The sequence below is a fragment of the Rhinolophus ferrumequinum genome, chromosome 2 (genome assembly GCF_004115265.2).
Source record: "Rhinolophus ferrumequinum isolate MPI-CBG mRhiFer1 chromosome 2, mRhiFer1_v1.p, whole genome shotgun sequence".
Classification (NCBI taxonomy): Eukaryota; Metazoa; Chordata; class Mammalia; order Chiroptera; family Rhinolophidae; genus Rhinolophus; species Rhinolophus ferrumequinum.
The window spans coordinates 3,071,099-3,090,294 of NC_046285.1; the positions used below are offsets into that span (position 1 = coordinate 3,071,099).

The 19,196-nt window shown below is 40.5% G+C and overlaps 1 protein-coding gene across 3 annotated transcripts in view; it reads right to left on the reverse strand.

Annotated features, from left to right (window-relative positions):
• The window catches only part of SLC9A9 (solute carrier family 9 member A9), a 530,083-nt gene extending 517,598 nt beyond the window's left edge, over nucleotides 1–12,485 (reverse strand). The window contains exon 1 of one of the 3 annotated variants that reach the window (XM_033090158.1): nucleotides 12,152–12,484. In XM_033090158.1, the coding sequence (XP_032946049.1) occupies nucleotides 12,152–12,320 (169 nt within the window). In that variant the 5' untranslated portion in view covers nucleotides 12,321–12,484. Of the gene's footprint in view, nucleotides 1–12,151 lie in introns of all 3 variants that reach the window. The other 2 variants (XM_033090162.1, XM_033090169.1) reach the window with 2 other exon arrangements.
• Nucleotides 12,486–19,196: the final 6,711 nt, after the last annotated feature.

Here is a 19,196-nt window from a genome sequence, read left to right on the forward strand (position 1 = left end):
AGTAAACTTGGTTAACTGTTTGTCTAGTTGGTACAAATTCATAATGAATAATCCCTCTGATATCAAAAAAGATTAGCAACATTGTTGCAACAAGTTCAAGAACCTAATTGTTAGACCATGTATGAAGTGTTGGGTTAACCCACTCCTGCACGATATTGTATGAAAGCACGTGACAGATAAAGGAGGATTGCTAGGAGGAAGAAAACGCTAATGAAAGAGAGTTGTTTTTCTACCCACACAAAGGTACAGGATAAAGACAGCTCCAACCTCTTGTGCACAGAAGAAGGAAGTGGGAGACTGGCTGCTGGCTTATGGATACACACCAGCACTCTCACTGGTGAATCAGGAATGAGAAACCTACCTGCTCAGGAGAAAAGAAGGAAGCCTGTCCCGCAAAGCAGTGGCACCCAGCACATGCATGCTTAGCCCTGGTTCCTGGTTGTATCCTCACAAGCATGACACTTCACTGAGTTCTGTCCCCCGCCAGCTGGTGGCATCACCATCTCCAGGCAGAAATTTGAATTCAGAGGCATCCCCTGCCCCTGCAAGTCTGAACATCCAGGCACCTGGGGTGGCAATCGTGGGGACCTGCTCTCTAGTGAACACCGACCTCTCCCCACAGTATATAGCTCCAGGATGGAGTTGGACAATACAGCTCATCCTAAAGCACTCCCCATGCTACAAACTCCATCTCCAATCCCATCTGTGGGGCTGTGCTCACGAATTCCCTCACCTTGGAGTTCTTACAGAACTCACGGTGTTTGATCTCCACCCCTTAGGCCCAATTTTATAAAAATATACTATTTAGCGTTGCTTTACAGACCCTTGGCTTTGTCTCCCCCACTAGATAATGAGATTGTTTAGGGCAGTCTCGGTGCTATTTCTCATCTATTATTCCTCAAGAAAAGCCAAACACTTAGGAAGAACTATAACCCAATTTCACCAAGTCCACAAACTCCCTTGGAGCCGAGAAGAAAAGGATCCTCTGAGTATATGTAGTTAGTCAGTGACCAACATTTTAACATGTGCCGTGTAAGGAACATCACACCCGATGCAGAGCTTAGACTAGAACTCTCAGAGCAGAAGCCTGGTGTGCGGGAACACAGTGTATACACCTGTCACACAGGTGTATATTTTGTGGGACCAGAAAGCAGAGAGGGAGGGAGGAAGGATGGAACAGCCTCACCAGCACTCTGAATGAATGTGTATTGAGAAATATGAGCCTTGTCTTTCTGGACTGGCTGTCGCTTCACCACTTTGAAAATATGAGAAAACTCCTCTCCTTCCCTCCCTCACGTTTTCATGCCAGACACACAAGGCATTGCTCTAGAACTGTGGGAGTTAGACAAATGAATAAAATATGGCCCTGATCACAAAATATTAAAATCCTACCAGCCCTTTTCCTCTTCCCCAGTCCTATGATCCTGATTTCCAGTAAGCATAAGGTACAAGTATTTTTTAAGTCTCTTCTTTTTCTTTTTTTATTAGTTTCAGGTGTACAAAACAACAGTGATTAGACATTTATATACCTCACAAAGTGATCACCCCAATAAGTCTACTACCCATCTCACACTGTACATACTTATTAGAATATTATTGACTGCTCCTTATATATCCCTGTGATTATATATATTTTGAATTATACTTGACATCCAATATTATTTTACATTAGTTTCAGGTGTACAGTGTAGATACAGAAAACAAACTTTACTAGATGGGAAGAGTTTGGGAGCTGGGTGAGAAAGGTAAAGGGATTAGGAAGTACAAATTAGTAGTCACAAAATAGTCGCGGTGATGTAAAATAAAGCAAAGGGAATATAGCACAACACGACGATAATAACCATGCATAGTGACAGGTAGATAACAGACTTATGGGGGATCACTTCATAAATTATATAAATGTCTAGTCTCTTCTTATAGTGAGCCTGCAGTTCATAATCAATTCTCCTGCATCTTATTGACAATCAATCTACATGATGCTGAAGCTTTTCCCTGAAGGGCCTTTTCCGAGAGGAATATGGGTAGGGACTTACGGTATGCAATGATCCTATTTACGTACAATGAAACAGATTTCGGAACTGCTTTTAAAACACAAGGTGCTAAATTCCCTTTGCCTATGTTAAACCCGTGAGTGTGTTCAGACACTGTCACACACACTGCCACACTGCAGGACACACTCCAGCAGGCGCCCTCAAATGCTGTTTCTGTAGGGGGTGTCACTTGCAGTCACACAACGTGACAAGCCCAGTTGTCTGCACATATCTAATCAGACTGTCACACAGGTATATATTTAAGTGCCACGTGATGTTGGAGAGGATTTAGGAGGCTAAAGTAAAGGTAGAAATACAAGAAGATTGTAGAAGAACTGAGTTTTCTGGTTCTTTCACCCTCTATGCGTTGAGTGGCTACCAAGCATAAGCTACATAAATGAGGCATTCTCCCTTATCAAAACACAAGAAGGTAAGTCCTCAAACTATATAATATTTCAACTTTATAAATTTATCAGACACCAATGACTGCCAACCCAGCCTACATCCCCCTTTTTCCCAACAGAGCCCAGATTTGTTCAGCTAGCCACCCCGCTCCACGTGCTTATGGTAAGTGGAAATCATTTTTAGTTCCACAGGTCTTCCCATTCCCCTTGCTGATAACTGGTGCTAGAATAGTATGTGACCCTTTTCTGGTCAATAAAAAGTCAAGGAAAGCTGACTAGGGAGTGTCTTACAAAAGTTTTGACATTCCAAGAAAGACAGAGGAGAGATGACTGACTGTCTTCTCCCTCAGGATGTTCCTGGGCCTGTTTGGGAAACCAGGAACTGTCATGCCCATGTCGCTGCCAACCTGACATTGAAGTCAGTACCAAGAAGAGCAGAGCAGAGAAAAGGAAAGAACCTGGGTCCTTGATGACAAGAGCAGGCTGCTGAATCAACCAGCCCTGGAGACTCCTCCTCTCTGGACTTCTAGTTATGGAAGATGATAAACGTCCTTAATGCTTAAGTCTTTTTCTGTTACTAGCAGCTGAATGCATCCTCACAGATATAAATATTTTTGTTTATTTATTTTTTTAACAAGTGAATGTAGAAAGTCCTAAGGAGCCCTAAAGGGGAGACCAACTAACTCTACCCCTCAGTGTGTCAGGGATGCTTCACAGAGGAGGATCTTACAGATACGTAGGCGCTCACCAAGCAAAGAACAGGGCTCGGACTTTCTAGGGAGAAGTACACGAAAATTAATGAGCTGTGTAAATCGGGCATGTCAAGTAGTTTGGGATGGCTAACTAGGCAGCTGCGATCAAGGAGCCAGCTCAGCTGAGGAAGAGAGGGTATCCAAGAGGAAGACATGGTTGGCAAGGCGGTCTTTTGGAAGGATGTGTGAGTCCTTTGTTAGAAAGCAGATTTGTTGTTTTGGAGCAGAGGAAACTGCATTTGGAGACAATTATCTAAAAGGGAAAAGAGAATTGAGATGCAGAATCATACACTTGAAACCTATGTAATTTTAGTAACCATTGTCACACCAATAAATTTAATTAAAAAAAAAATAAAAACTAAAAAAAAAAGAGACAGAGAGAGAGAGAGATACGGTGAGGACACAGAGAAGAAATTAACACTGGAAATTATTTCTATTTACATGAAGAAGAATTTAGCAAAGGAATTTGAGTAAAGGAATTTCAAGATGACTGGAATAAAAAAAAAAAAAAAGCCTAAGGAAGAGTGTTCTTTATCATTATTATGGCTTTTTGCAGTGGGAGAGTGTTTAAGGCAGGGAGTCCGTAATGTTATTTCAGTCATTCAGATTTTAAAAAATATGAACAAGGGATTCAAATGTGGAAAGAAAGAAGGAAAGGATGTGAGAAATATTCTAAGAAATCCAAATCAGTGGACACCATTTAAGTGTCTGTAAGACAGCATTCACACATATTAGACTTGAAGTGCCACCTCCACAATTTTTAACTTTCTACTTGATATTTATCCACCTCCCCCATCTTATCAAATCTTTGTCAGAACATGTGTAGGACATGATACGGGTTTGAATTTCAAATGCTAAAAGCAGTTCCTAACATTTTCCCTTTTAACAGTTCAGATTTGCCCTGAGATTAGTCAGGGATAGAAAGTAAAAATAGGCAACACCATCTGGTTATTTAGGCTTTTGCTCTTTTTCTGCCTTCCCACCGACCTTCTAAATTCAACCGACTAAAGGAAAGTGTGGGTGTTGCTAAAAGGACACAATCTATTGCTTTGCACTGGCTCACTATCAGCTCATTTTGGTGAAGAAAAGAGTCCCATTCGGGTTTCAGAACAGGTATGGGGCGCCAGCCAGCAAGAGTGTCCCATGGCATCCCAAAGTGGAAAGTGGTCCACGAAGCTGTTCCACCTCAGGATGCCTCATTCAGAATTTTTATCTCCTCAGAGGACAGACACTGTGGGAAGTGACAGAAAGTCTCAACCCTCAGATCTTCCACCATGATGGGGTGGCCAATATTTTGCCCCATCCTTGCCGCATATCAGACAACACATATATGCACACATGCATGGGCACATGCACAGACACACACAGACACAATACACATATAAACACACAACATACACAAACACACATATACACAACATACATACACGCTCAAATACATACACATGACACACACAGACACACACATACAGACACAACACACACATTTCACAAGAGTCTGGGATTCCTAACATAGCATTATCGATAAATTTTCTCTAGAAATTCTCAATCACCAACTTGTACATAGCTAACATCCTTCCTTGCAATCAGCTTAAAAAGTTTCCAGAGTAAATATACAGATACGTACCAACTAAAACAAAATGATTTCTTACTTTATAATGTTTACACAAAAGTCGATCTTTTTCTCAAACCAAAGGTGGAAACATTACAAAGTATTGTAAACAGTGTAAGAGGGATGGACTGCCCAACAAAAGAGATTGTCTCCCAAACCCCTCTTCATCACAGGGTGCAATGAAGTGAGAAAGAGAAAAGATAGGAGGAAATAGGGGAGACAAAACTAGGAATTGCATGTTCAATTTTATTTTCCTTAGTGAAGTAGTTCTCAAAATTTAGTGCATCAGAACCTTCTGGAAGGTTGTTCAAATGCAGACTGCTGGACCCCACCAGAGATTTGGACTCAGTGGGTCTGGGTTGGGGTTCACATGTTTGCATTTCTAACAAGTTCTCAGGCAATGCTGACACTGCTGGTCCAGGGGCCACATCGTGAGAAGCACGTTCGTAGAAGACAAGAGTCCCCACCAATATGCCAGTTGTGGAACTCCACCAAATCCATGCCGTCTCGGCTCACGCACACAGGCTTCATAGAGCTGGGAGAGCCCAGAGGCGTAATTCATGATTCTACCTTCAGCCTCTTCCAAAAATTCAATTCAATTAAACTAACATATGACGAAAGCCCATATTGTATGATCCACATGAATGAGACACAGTCTGTTCCCATACTATTTTCAGGACCTTCCACACCCATCTGACAACCACAGGCATTTAAAGCCAGAACGACTGTGGACTGGCAACACTGCCTTCCTTGACGCTGGGGCAGGTGTTTCCCGGAGCCTCATCCCTCTCCCTGGGACATTTCCAGCCAGCTACTTGGCATGGATGTGCTCCCACTATGGTTCCCAAGCTGGGCTTTTTGCTATGGACAGCATAACATTTCTGAAGCTTCAAGGTACAAGAAAAACTGAACTACCCACCTTCTCTCCCCAACTTTCCCTACACCTGACTTGTTACACATCAAGAGCTGACGCTGATGAGAAGACAACTGTGGCCAAAGTTTGAGAGCACTCGCTTTCAAAAATGGAGTTCTTGCCCATTATGCTGTGCAGCCTTGGCCAAGCTGTAAATTTTCTGAGTTTCAATGTCTTATATGCAAACTAAAGGTCACCGTGCCTATTTTGCACGGATGAAGTGAGGATTAGCAATAATGTATACAGTTAGATATCTCAGTCTCTAGCTTTCTTTGTAAACTTCCCTAGGTACCATCACCTGGCACAAAGCAGACATTTACTAAATAACAGTAACTCTTCTAGAATACACGTATAAGTGAAAGAACATGGGTTTTCTGGCCCTGGGTTTGAAGCTCGGACCTATAGGTTACCAGCAAGTTACTTTATGTTTCTGAGTGTCAGTTTCCTCATTTGTAACATGAAAATGGTAATACCTCCCCCCAATACACACATGCACACATAAACACACCCAGGATTGTGACACCTGGTGGCCGCATGGAGTCAAACTGTCAAGGTTTGAGTCCCAGTGGGACATTTAAAAATGTGTGACCGTGGGCAAGTTATTGTTATTTAGTTGTTTGATGCCTCAGTTTCCCCAATAAAAATGGTTGTTGTGAGGCATGTTAACAAATGTTGGTTCCTCATGTCTGCACTTCTCAAAACATATAATTTGAATTCAATTTAGACTATACATATGATCTCTTTAAATAGTTTGAATTATAAATTCATTTTCTTGATGAGACAGGATTCTTTGAGGCCCCACTGCCGTTTGCTTGAAGGGCTTCTTCCTCTGTAGGTCCGTAAGGAATCAAAAGCACAGCAGACTATGTGGGAGGTTATTTTCTTAAAACTGACTTTTAAAAATCTAAGAGAGCAATACACCTCTGCTTGTCCCACTTTTTCAATCTTCCTTTGGCTAACACTTTACAGCATGGAAAACCTTGCCCTGATCTCTGAAGCTCCTTAAAATCGATACTTTTTATGTTAAAAGGGAGAGCAAGTTTAGTTCACTGGGCTCTTAACCCTAAGTATCTTTCCTGCAGAACCCTTCCAATCGAACCAGAGCCACCCCGATCTTCACAGGACAGGCACCAGCCTCAAAGCCCCAAACCCGGAGCAGCACTCACTGTTCTGATGGCATAACTTGCTCTCCTCACCTTTCTGAGAAAAATTCAACAGGATTTACTGAACACTCAGAATCAGAGCAGGGTCCAAAGAACTAAGAGTGGTGAAATGACATTAAGGGAAATCCCGTTGGGGAAAAGGACTGGATATCATTATATGTTGACAGGATTCTGGGAGGAAAGCTACTGGTTTGGGTTGGAAGCACTGAGAGATGCCTGATGGCTGAAGTCAGTCTTGGCCTGAATTTTGAAAGACGTTTGCAGCCGTAAGACAGGTTAGTGATATCTATTTCCTTTCTTTGTCATCTTATAGATGAGCAAAGTAAGGCCAGAGGTTAAGTCACTTGCCCAAATTAATGCATCTAGCTACTGAAAAAAAAAAGAAAATCATCAGGATTTCAAAACCCAAATCCCCAAGAGAGGATCCAGTACTTTCTCTCTAAAGCATGCCACATTTGCAAAAGTAAAAGGCCTCTAGGAGGACCTGCAGGCAAGGGGGAAGGGCGGGAAGCTGTAGTCAGCCTGGCCTGTGGCCTGGCAGTCAGGAAGCGGGAGCAGCGCTACACTGAAGCACAGTGAAATGGATCAATAAAGTGGGGCCACACCACGTCCAACAACCTGGTTTTATCCTCAGGAATCTCAAGCACTGCTAAGATGAAATAGATGCCTTGTAACTTTTACAGAAAGATAGCTTTTAAAACCTTGGTGATTTAACCACATGATTTCACTGATATGTGGTATATAAACCAAAAACAACAAAAGAACAGGACAAACAAATGAGAAACAAGAACTCATAGACTCAGACAATAGTTTAGTGGTTACCAGAGGGTAAGGGGGGGGTGGGGGGTGGGAGATGAGGGTAAGGGGGATCAAATATATGGTGATGGAAGGAGAACTGACTCTGGGTGGTGAATACACAATGGGATTTATAGATGATGTAATACAGAATTGTACACCTGAAATCTATGTAATTTTACTAACAATTGTCACCCCAATAAATTAAAAAAACAAAACAAAACAAAACAAAACAAAAAAACCTTGGTGATTCACTATGTAACTGTTTTTATTTACAGCATCAGGAAAACATGCTGTTGAGTGACCTAAATTGGCCCCATTAAACTGGTAAGCATACTTGGAGGATCAGGCATAATTTAATAATTCAATATGAAATAGTTTAATGAAATCAAAATCTAAACTCTGTGGCTTTAAATTTCACTTCTACCCACTAAATAGTGAGCAAAATTTCCACAGAACTTAAGAGGCTGTGAGTATAATGAGAGGCCCTCAGATCGGAGGTAGAATTCTAAGAGGTTAAATTGTTCTGGCCCCAAGCTCAGATCCCAACCCTCACCTGGGGACTCCAGTGCAGCAGGATGAAATTCTAATGCTGCAGGAAACAAGGAGCAACTTTTCTTTTATGAGCAAGAGCAGGGGATGTAGGCTTCTGAGTGGGCAGCGCTAAGTGCACCAGCTGCTGTCAATCAATATTCTGGCCATTAATAGTCACTTAAGCTTTTAGTCCAATTTAAATGAACATAAACATGGCTCATATTTTAAACCAGTTATGGATTCTAGTCCTTCTATTTTGAAATAATGAGAGCCATAGAATGTCACGAGACACAATTACACATTACTGTTCCCGGTGAGGCAAAAATATTGATATAATGCTGCCGTTAATTTTAAAAGCATCCTGTGACCCTTAATACCAAGAGAAACACTAATTTTCATATAGTGGATTATTTGTATTTGAAGCAGCAGATTCATTTCCAAAGAACAGAGTCCAACCAAGCAACGCACCTATTTTAAGGTTTACAACTTGGAAATTGTTTCTAACAATAAGTAAAAGAGGAATTAAAAGTTCTGATCACTTACTCTGTCATTTTACTGTAACTGCTCATATCCTGAGGCCCTCCTCCCTAGAACATTCTAATAGGAGTCCCTGTAAAATGCATGAACACCTATTATGCCTTCTAAAAGACATTTGAAAAACATCAATGGAATAACAGCAGTAAGGCAGGTGGCAGACAGGGCTGTTACAGGAAATTCGCTGTTTTAGAAAATACATATGGTTCTTGATACAGAGAAAAATGACAGTTTACAAAGAGCTCGTGAGAGCAGGCGCAGTGGTCAGCTAAGGAGAGGAGCTGTTAGCCACATTCTGATAAGCATTAGATACAGGAGGGCAAAATCTTAGAAGATGTTTCATCACAAGTGTATCTATCTGTAGGATGGAGATCAGGGAGGCACAGTTTACTCTGAAATGTTCATCTCCTGTAAAGAAAGAAACTTTTAAAAGTTTACATTTTAACCATGTTTTGTTTCTTTTCTTCCCCATTGATTATCATCATGACCCCAGCAGGACCCCACAAAAACCATGGGTTTCATCCTCTGATGAGGAAGGGATTTGCATAGTCTTATTCTGAAATTTCACTCTTGGACTTCCCAGAAAATAGAATTGATCTGCCTACTCCTGAAAGCACAAATAATATGAAGATGCATCTGGGTCTCACTGACATAGCCTTTCTCCACGGCGACTGTTGAGAGAACTGACTTATTTTAAATTATCTTTGGCATCTTTTAGAGATGGAGAATGAATCTCAGCTCAGCAGCTGACTAATTACATAACCTCTACCTTTCTAGTCTTTGTTTTCTCACCTGTGAAATGAGAATATTAAACTTATGCTCTCTAAGGCTACTTCCCTATCTATGAATTTCAAATTCATTCATAGCTACTAAGCAACGTATTCACTTGGCATCGCTTTTCCCTTTATCATTCGAAAACGTTTATTAGAATGTCCCATCTTGTTTCTCTGTTGTAATTTCAGATTACCTTATTACGTCATGGACAGAAAGTCCCTAATAAACATTTCATATGTAACATTTCGATCATCCCTGCAGAAGAAATGTGAGACGTCACTAACACCTTCCATATGGACTGTTTAAGAGACAATCAGTGAGAGCTCTTCTAAGATAAACATGACCTTATTAGACATGAGGATGAGCAAAAGCACATGGACATTGCTAGGAGTGGCTGTTCAGTTTTGAGGCGGTTACTTCGCTTCTTTGAGATTCAGTTTCTTCCTCTGTATAATGAGAGGGCTGGAGAAGGTAACCTCTAAAATCCTCTTATATTCCAACAATTATAATTCTATGCCAACACCAAAAAGAATTAAACAACACTAAAAGAAAACTCTTTCCATTGATTGATACAGTTCAAGATAACTCAAGGATAATAAAAATTCTAGTAGTGGAATAATAGTAAGTGATACATACTCATATATATGCATGTCTTCATAATTTTTATAAAACTTTAACATTGCAATTTCAGAACTTGTTTTCAACAGCTTTCACATAAAAATAAATTGTGAAAGGACAGAAATCAGACAGCTCAATTTAATACCACTGTCACAAACCTTAAGCCTAAACTCTTTTAAGAATATCGTTTTAGAGAACTGCCCTCTCAGCTATTGGGCAGTGCACTAATATTTGTACTTTGTGAGTCTACCACAACTTCAAATTTCATGGAGCTTTTGGAGATTAAAGGTAATTTGAAATTTTTCAGGTTCCAAATGAAAGTTATACATTTATGTATTGTGAGTACAATGTTTTAATCTTAGTAGGTCACCAGATTTAATCAACAGCCTTACAGAACAGTATCTCCATCATAGATAAACTGAAATTGGTAAATGAGTCATAGTTCAATCAAATTCAGGGCTGTGCAGAAATCCTTCCCTTTAATAAAGATTTATAATTTTAAAATCTGTGTTGTTTTGCTAAACCATAGATAGCCCTTTTATTTAATGTCAAGGATTCCATTGTTTCTGGCTTCTCAGATTACATCCCATTTCCTCACTGGTTATTTATTAGCCACGTCAGAGAAAGACCCTGGTCCGCTGATGATGGAGAAGGGCAAGCGACTGGAGCCTTGGCTTTACATTTGACGACATCACTTCCTTTCTGTTTGACTGCTTCTCTTCAACCTGACTGTGACTTTTCCCCCTCAAGTGAGAGTTTTGCTGTGTGATTTCAGACCCTCAACACAAAGGAATTTAACCCTGCTCTGAACGGATCAGCACAGCAGTCTCCTGAAAGAAATCATGCTGCTTAGCCTGAAACTTCTGCCTCCTGGCCTAAATACCTCACAGTGGGATCCAGTTAAGGCAAAGCATTTCTTGTGGTGTCCAATCATGACTACTATACATTGTTATCATCAGGACACCACGTGTCAGCATACCATGTGCACTGACACCGTTCCCTGAACCTCAGGGATGTAAAAGGCTTCAGGACTTCCAAAATGAGGGAAACGAAATACAGTCAAAGTATATTCCTCGGTATGAATTTTAGCAACGCCTCACCTGTTTCCATTGTTTTCAAGGTTCTTATCCATTATCAGGCTGAGATAAAAATGGTAAAGGGAATTATTTCATCAATAAGATCAGTTTTAAAACTATTGGTGTCTTGCATCTTACGTTCAAAGATGAGGTTATAATCTGGGTAATTTCTGTCACATTTTATTACATTAAAATTTCTGCAAGGAATGAAATGGTAAATTACACAGGAAGGGCAACACTTTGGGAGCTTAAGATGCTAAACAAATGCATTTCCACAGTCTCTCCCCCACCCAAAGAAAGATACTTAGCAAATAATACTAGTGATGCCAATGACAAATTAGAAAGTCTGAAATCAGGCTAAGAAATTAAAAGTACAAAGAAATATAAAGAAACTCTTGTGTATTATAGGAAAATAAAACATTGCTCACATAACTCAAATGGATTTGGGCACAATTATTCCATTAGAAGGGGTGGAGTACGTTTCTGCCAATTTTCTTCTTGAAAACTAGTTGACTTGAGAGGATTTACTTCAGGCATTTTCATGATGCTATTTTTCCTAGAATTTTCTAATGCCCATCAGTCCCACCTGTTAGAGAATGCTGAGCTCTGTGGCTGCAGAACCATCACTTCTCAAAGTCTGTGTTACAAACACAAACAGCTCCCAGTTTGACTCCTCACATCACAATGGACTGCATCTGTCAACAGACTCCAGTTCTGGGCTGCTGCCTGAGAATAGGACTGTGACATTTACACTTGTGACAAGGCAAATTTCGGCAGCTCCTCTGGAAAGAGATGAGCATTCATTATGCTGCAGCACCTTTCATCAAGCTAATGACTTTTCAATCAACACATTTTCTCCAGTTTCGGTACTTTGCCATCTGAGCACAAGTCTCTAATTACACCCAAGCAACAAGTTTCACATCAATCCTACAATTTCTGCACTCACCGTACACCATCGCCCCTCCGGTCTCATGTAAGAAGCGGAATCGATGATTTTTAAATAACCAGATTGTCAAAATGGTAAGGATGAGCAAAAAATTAAAGACAAGCAGCTCCACTGCTCCCTCGTGTTGAAACTGATACCTGTCCTTCTCTGACACTTGCTGTCTCTCCATTCGCAGGTCTTCTTAGGATTCCTTAACTAAAAACCTAGAAAAGGGTTATTTTATCAAGATTTGCCTAGGGCAGTCTGGCTGCCTGAGGGCTTAAGAATAAACACCACCACTGAAGTTGCTACCCTGTTAGCATTCTGCCTTGGCTTAGCATTCAGATGGCTTCGAGTTACAACTTCCTGTTTCTCTCTTAAAGCGGCCCTGTCTCTTTTTGAACTCCAGAGTGTGGTGTCATAATAGGCTACTACTATGTTAACACAATTCACTCCAGGAAATTGTCTTTCACATCAGACAAACCTCCAAGCAAGGATCCTGAGATCTTGAGAACAAACATGATGTCATTGTTTCAAAATCCTCCTTAAGCTGCCTCGCTGGTGAAGTGTAGATTGGTAACAAAACAGATCACCTTACATCAGCAATATTTTCTAAGTTCACAAAGCCATTTCCTGAATCATAGCCTCACTCACGTGTGAGATTTTTCTTCTCCACCAAAGCCTACCACTGTGCTGGGGATTGATAGCTCTGGTTTGACCTGAAATGATTTCAAAGGTGTTTTCTCCTTTTTTTAAGTAGAGAAGAAAGAATTTAGTATATGACTCCCTCTTTGTTTGCCTTTATATCATGGGTAGTCACAAGAGCAGCATTTAAACTCTGAATCAATTTGTTTTCTTTTAACAAGGATAAATGAAAGCAAAAGACAAAAAGAAAATTCTGTCCCCATCTCTACAACTGTGCTGTTTGGATATGTTAAGTCAATAAAAGAAAAGAAACACGTATCTTGGAAGGAAGAAATCATTGTCATCCTCAATAATGCCACGTATGTGGATTTCTTTGTGGCGCTTCTGGCACAGTCAGGACCCACAGAAAGCTGCAGCCAGTGACAGACCTCCTCTGTCGTGTGGCAGAACAGTATGTGCTTCACTGAGGGTCAGTCTGCCACCAGCAATGCAGGCTCCGCATCACCAGTCAGACCACAGCAATGATGCTTCTTCACGTCATCTTCCATTTGGCAGGTGCTTCGGTGTGAATTCACATTCTTGTGCTTTTTGGAAGTTCAAGATGATACTACTGCGGGGTCTGCTGCTTTCTTAGCAATGATTATGGTTTGTTTGCCTTCTTGTTCCTGCAGTGCAATTAGATTCATCCCAGGGTTCAGTGAGGTTTCTCATCATTTCATAAAATTATTTTAACTCCGGAGCGTTTATCACCGAGTATCCCCATACTTGACAGAATTAACATTCAGTTTATGTAGTATAAGTGATTCACTGAGTAGGACGAGTCTAAATACTCCTCAGAAGGTCTTGTCACCAAAAGCTAGGGGTCAAGCATGAAATGTATCAGGAGCTGCTGGCTCTTTGAATGCAGTTTCACCCATGGAGAAAGTCTTGAACTGTTTCATGTAAAACTCTGCTGTATCAGCTTCTTTGCCTTCTGCAACTTTTGGAGCTGATTTCCTCTCTGGTTTTAACTCAACAGGGGGTATTTGTGTGGGCTGCAGATGTTCTTTTATCACCGCCCTTTTTGGCAGGCAGATCTGTGCTGACTAATATTCAAACTGTTTTGAAATCTGTCAGCTAATGCTTGCAAGCACTTCATGAAAGTACCAGCGTCTACCTTTATAATTTTGCAACCCCACAGGTTTAGACTTGTTAGATTTACAAGATAACCCAAATTCCAAACCTGACAATGTCCTTTTATTTTTGGTCATCATTTAATTACTTTGGTTCCTTTTAATAAGGATGATTACTCCATCTGTGTAGAATAAACTTTCTTTGGTTGTCTTATTATGACATCCAGTTTCACTCTTCTGTGCAAACAAGCAATTCAGTGAGAGGATTAAAGGCCCATGAAATGTCTTGATTGATTCATACATTGTTTTAAAAGTCCTAAATTTGATGTCAGCATATTCAAATAAGCATATCCTTTATAAAAAAATTATACACTGGCTTCTCTAGAAAAAACTGGTAAGACTTGGCACACTGAGTCTTTCTTGCCATGTGTCCACAATCTGTTAGGGCTACGTGGTTGCCTTCTCTGTTACATGTCTCATTCATCCTGTGTCAGTCATTCACATTCCTTGTGTGGCCTCCTATAGCTATTTGAATCTGTGGCCCCTGGTTTGTTCCAGGAGTGGAATACGTTCCATTGCCCCGCCCCTGTATTGCTTAAGGTTAAGATGGAAAGCTGAGAAGAAAAAGGGGTTCATGAAACTTCTGCAATTCTTTTACCCAGAAAAGTATTCCAATTCCTTCTAGTTTGTGTTTTCTTCTCAGAATATCATTTCATGTTCTGCTGTACTAATAAAACTATCTGCTAAGGACCAGGAAATATGCTAGGAAATTTAATTTAGTCTCATTAAATATTCATAAAAACCTTTCTACAGATGAGGGATTTCAGGTTCAAAGAGAACTAGTAACATAGCCAGGGATGCAGAGATAGTAGAAATTCAAGTCCCGTGTGGAGTTTAATGGCCTTAAGACGCACTTCAGCTAGGGTGATCAATGCATCGTGGCTTGTCAGGGACTTCCCAGGTTTTAGCACTCAACGTCCTGGATCCCAGGAAACGCCTCAGTCAAGTCAAACCAGGACAGTTGGTCACCCTAATAGCTAAGGTTCCCAAATTTCCCAAATCCTGCACTGTCAATAAGAACCGGTCTTTATGAGAGTCTGAAAAGATATCAACCAAGGAAGAATATCAATTAAAAATGAAGGCACTGTTTAATGAGCTGGTGACCATAACACTTAATGCTAGGTTCTCTGATGAAGTTGGTCTGGAACCCACAATGTAGGCATAAGGATCAAGGAAGAATTGATTGTTCCTTAATCCCAGTCTTAACACCTGCTGGTCACTGAGTCAAAGGTTCTTGCTGCAAGATGCAACATGCAGGTGATAAAATGTAAAGAGCAAACCAGGATGATCCAGCCTATTGCAATGGGATTGCCCTGTCTCAGTTTCCCTTCAGCCCCATGGAAAGAAAAACTTGAAGAGAGGAGCCTTCCAGGCCAGGTAACCTTGTATAGCACAGGAATCCCACCCACTGGTGAATGTGACCAATTAGAACCCATAGATGGTGTTTCAGTATCTAACCAATTGTTTGAGAGCTCCTTGGTCTTGTAGAGGACAGTGGAGATTGCAGGCTCAGAAGATGGAAAAGGCAAACTTTCTAGGGTGAGGAGAGATGCTGAGAGTTCCCCTTCCCTGCTCCCTGGAGCCCCACCCTGCCCACTTTTAGTTCTGTCTTAGCCATTGGGCTTACTTAACAGAAAATACTTAAGTCAACCCAGGGCCTGGATTAGAGGAAAATTCCATTACCTCATTCAGTTGGCCTCTTTCCTGATATTTATTCTTCTCTGAGATAGGTGAGATGAGACTTTCATATTTTGTTCCCCAAAACTTCTGAAATGGGCCAGGACAGGACTATAACTAAGTTTACTTGAGGGCCACAAAATGCACTAAACAAAAAAACTCCTCTCCCTCCCCCATTCTATTTTAAAACTTGCCATTAACCCATCTGGGACAGTCGTTAAAGGAGGCAGCCATTATCCTGGGTGGCTCTAATGCCTTGGTAGCATATGCAAGCTAGCCAAACCCAAGCCAAGGTCAATGGCTCAAATCTGAGAAAGTGAAACTTTACAACAGCCAACTCCAAAGAGCCAATTAAGCTTTCCTAAATAAGGCAACCACTTAAGCTATAGCCAATCAAATAATTTCTTTTCATTGCTTCCGCATCTATAAAAGCTTCTCTCCTAGTTCCTGTCCGTGGAATGCTCCTAACCACTTCCAGTTTGGTGCTGCCCCAGTTTAAATGGATGAGTTCTAGAAAATTTTAATGTGCCTCAGTTTATCTCTTAGCACATCTTAGCTTCCCCTACCCACAAAAATCATGTTAGAATTAATATAAAATAATTAATATATATATATATATATATATATATATATAAATATATAAATATAAAAATGTCCCTAATTTGAGCAATATAAACCCCTCTCACTAGTAGATTCTCACAGAGAAATGAGAGTTCAAAAATTTCACAGGGAAGTTCAATTCCATAATAAATACTTGGACAACATTAAGTCCCACAGAAATTCACTGACCTATACCTGGTTTTTCTTTAGCCTCTGCAAAGTCTGGATCTCTCGGACCCAGCACCATGAGCCCAAGATATAACCTCAAAGTTCATGTTCTTTCCACTGCTTTTCATTACAGTCGCAAGGTTAAATAAAGGTCACCACAAACTAGTGGAACTGAAAGAATTTGTATAATTTTATTAAATAACTCATGCACAGAAACATGTGTGCTTGAATGAAGGTCTCTTCCTTCTTCTATCACACGGGGTGCGTTCCAGCCATGTTCTGAGGAGGGAAACCGGCTACAGACCTCATAGTTTTCCCAGGTGAGGTCTTATCTCTGGATTGTTGATCTTTGATGCCCAGGAGCATAAAAGAAGGTCCCCACCCACCCAGTGATGACCAAGGAGGAGGGTGATCCTCTTCCATTTGCATCGGATGTCATTTGCAAGCCGTGCCCCACAAACACATGCTGGATCCCACTTTTTATTCAGTATCTCTTCATTGAAGAGTCCCCAGCTGTACAGACCTGGAGGAAGGCAAATCTGGCACTAGTCATGTCATCCTCATGCCACAAAAGAGCGATGGCCTCACAGCTAAAGCTTGGGGAGTGAGGAGAGTCACAGATAGATGTCTCTTGATTCCTAATTCAGCTCTTCTCTCCCTTTGTCCCCAGCCTTCCCTCCACAGCACATCACCATTTTATTTTGTAGAAGGCATCTCTTCAAAAAATAATAAGTCACATGTCAATTCTATCTTAATTATTTTTAAAGTTAAGAAATAATTTACTGTCCATTGGTTCCCTCTTCTGTCTTGAGTATATTGAAGAGTCAGTCGTAAGAAAATTTTCACTCATTGGCTTTTTATTTTGTTCAAATTCTGTAGGCGCTTCACAAGCCAGGGTAAGTTCTGGCTGGCCACAATAGCTGGAATAGCCCCTAACCCAGAATGGAGTCTTCAAAGATGAAAAGAAGTATGAGCTTTGGAGCCAAACAGGAAGGATGAGAAGGACAACTGCCACTTCAAGCTGCAGCTTGTTTTAATGCAAACTTCTGTAATCGAAGACCTGAGAACATTCGTTTCTTTGATCTCCTATTAAGTGTCCATATGATAAATTCACATTCTTCCTAAGATATAATTTCCATGTCTTGCAAACTAATAACTCTGACCTCATTAAGTAAAATATATTTTTCTCTATCACTTCTCTGATAAATCATAAAAAGTTTACATGAATTACTAACAAAGAAAGGCACCATGCCCCCTCACCCTCCCTAACCTCTATCTTTTTCTCCAGTGAGAGAAAGGGACACAGAATAGAAAAGTCAGAGTTCCTGACAAGGAATAAGCTTGGAAATAGTTTTCTGAAATGAACTATGGAAATGTCCAGCAGATTTTGACAGAAATGCCTCTCAGTCCCTCCTAAAATGATTCAAATCCCAGCCTTTGAGGCAGCTTTTGGTGGAGGAAGTCTCGATGTGTGTCCCTCAAAAACAGAGCCAGAGATGAGGACTCAGGTGCAGAAGATTTATTTAGGAAGTGATCCCAGGAATCCCAAGTGAGGAATTTTGCACAGACTAGGAAATACCATTCTTCAGACACAAATTTTTAAGCCTTATTGTCGCCTAATCCATTTCCCATTGTATACATACCTTTATAGGGTCTGTGCACTTTGAAACGTTAACAACTTAATTTACAGGTATGCTCAAAACATTCCTTAAGCAGCACCTACAATGAAGCTTATTTACACTGAGGGAACTAAGTTAAATAATAATTCATGACAAACAATATGTGTCTCTTAGATAAGAAGGTAACTCATGCCCATGGCCAGCCCAGTGAAAACCCCATATCACCTGTGGAGAGGAAATTCAATTTGCTTTGAAATGTCTTTTTCTGATGTTTATGTCATACGTAAAATTTAACTTTTAAATTAATGGTTTAACACTACCCTTAGACTCTTGGAAGACTATGTAACTTAGTGTGTGCATCTACAAACGTACACTACACAGCCCCCCGAGGCATTCCTCAAAACTAACTTTAAATCAACAAGAGGTGGTTACTTACTCATTTTAATTCAGACTAGAAAATTTTAAAGGCTGTCAGAGGACAATGTGATTTTATTCTGTAAAAAATGCCCTGGATTACTGTGGAAAAAATAACAAATTCAGTAACAGTAAGCAAGATAGAGCTTACAATGGCTTTTTTTTTTTAAATGTTGTTATACCATATATAGATCCAAGAACATTTCTTTGTTACCTAGGCTAAATGTGGATGTGCAAACAATAACAATTATATTATTCAGTTAGAAGATCCATGCATCTAAATAATCCATTCTCATTTCTAAGCTCTAACTGAATGCTTGTGATCCCCAAATTCCTATATGGAAACCTAACCCCCAATGTGTGATCACTGGAGGCGGGGACTTTGGGAGGTCATCAGGTCATGAAGTAGAGCCCTTATGAATGGGATTGGTGCCTTTTTAAAAGAGCCCAGAGAGCTCTTTCACCCTTTCTACCATGTGAGGACACAGCTAAAAGATGGCCATCTATGCACCAGAAAGTGGGTCCTCACCAGACATCAAATCTGCTGGCACCTTGATTTTGAACTTCCCAGTCTCCAGAACTGTAAGAAATAAATGTTTAAGCCACCCAGTTTACAGCAGTTTTGTTATAACAGCCCAGATAGATTAAGACAGTAGGTGGGGGAAAGAATTGGTACTCAAATATTATCAGGACCTCAATAAATCTCAATTAAAGCTGTAACACTGTGTTATAGTAGCTGTTGGAAAGGCTCTTCCAGATTCCTAGATTCCT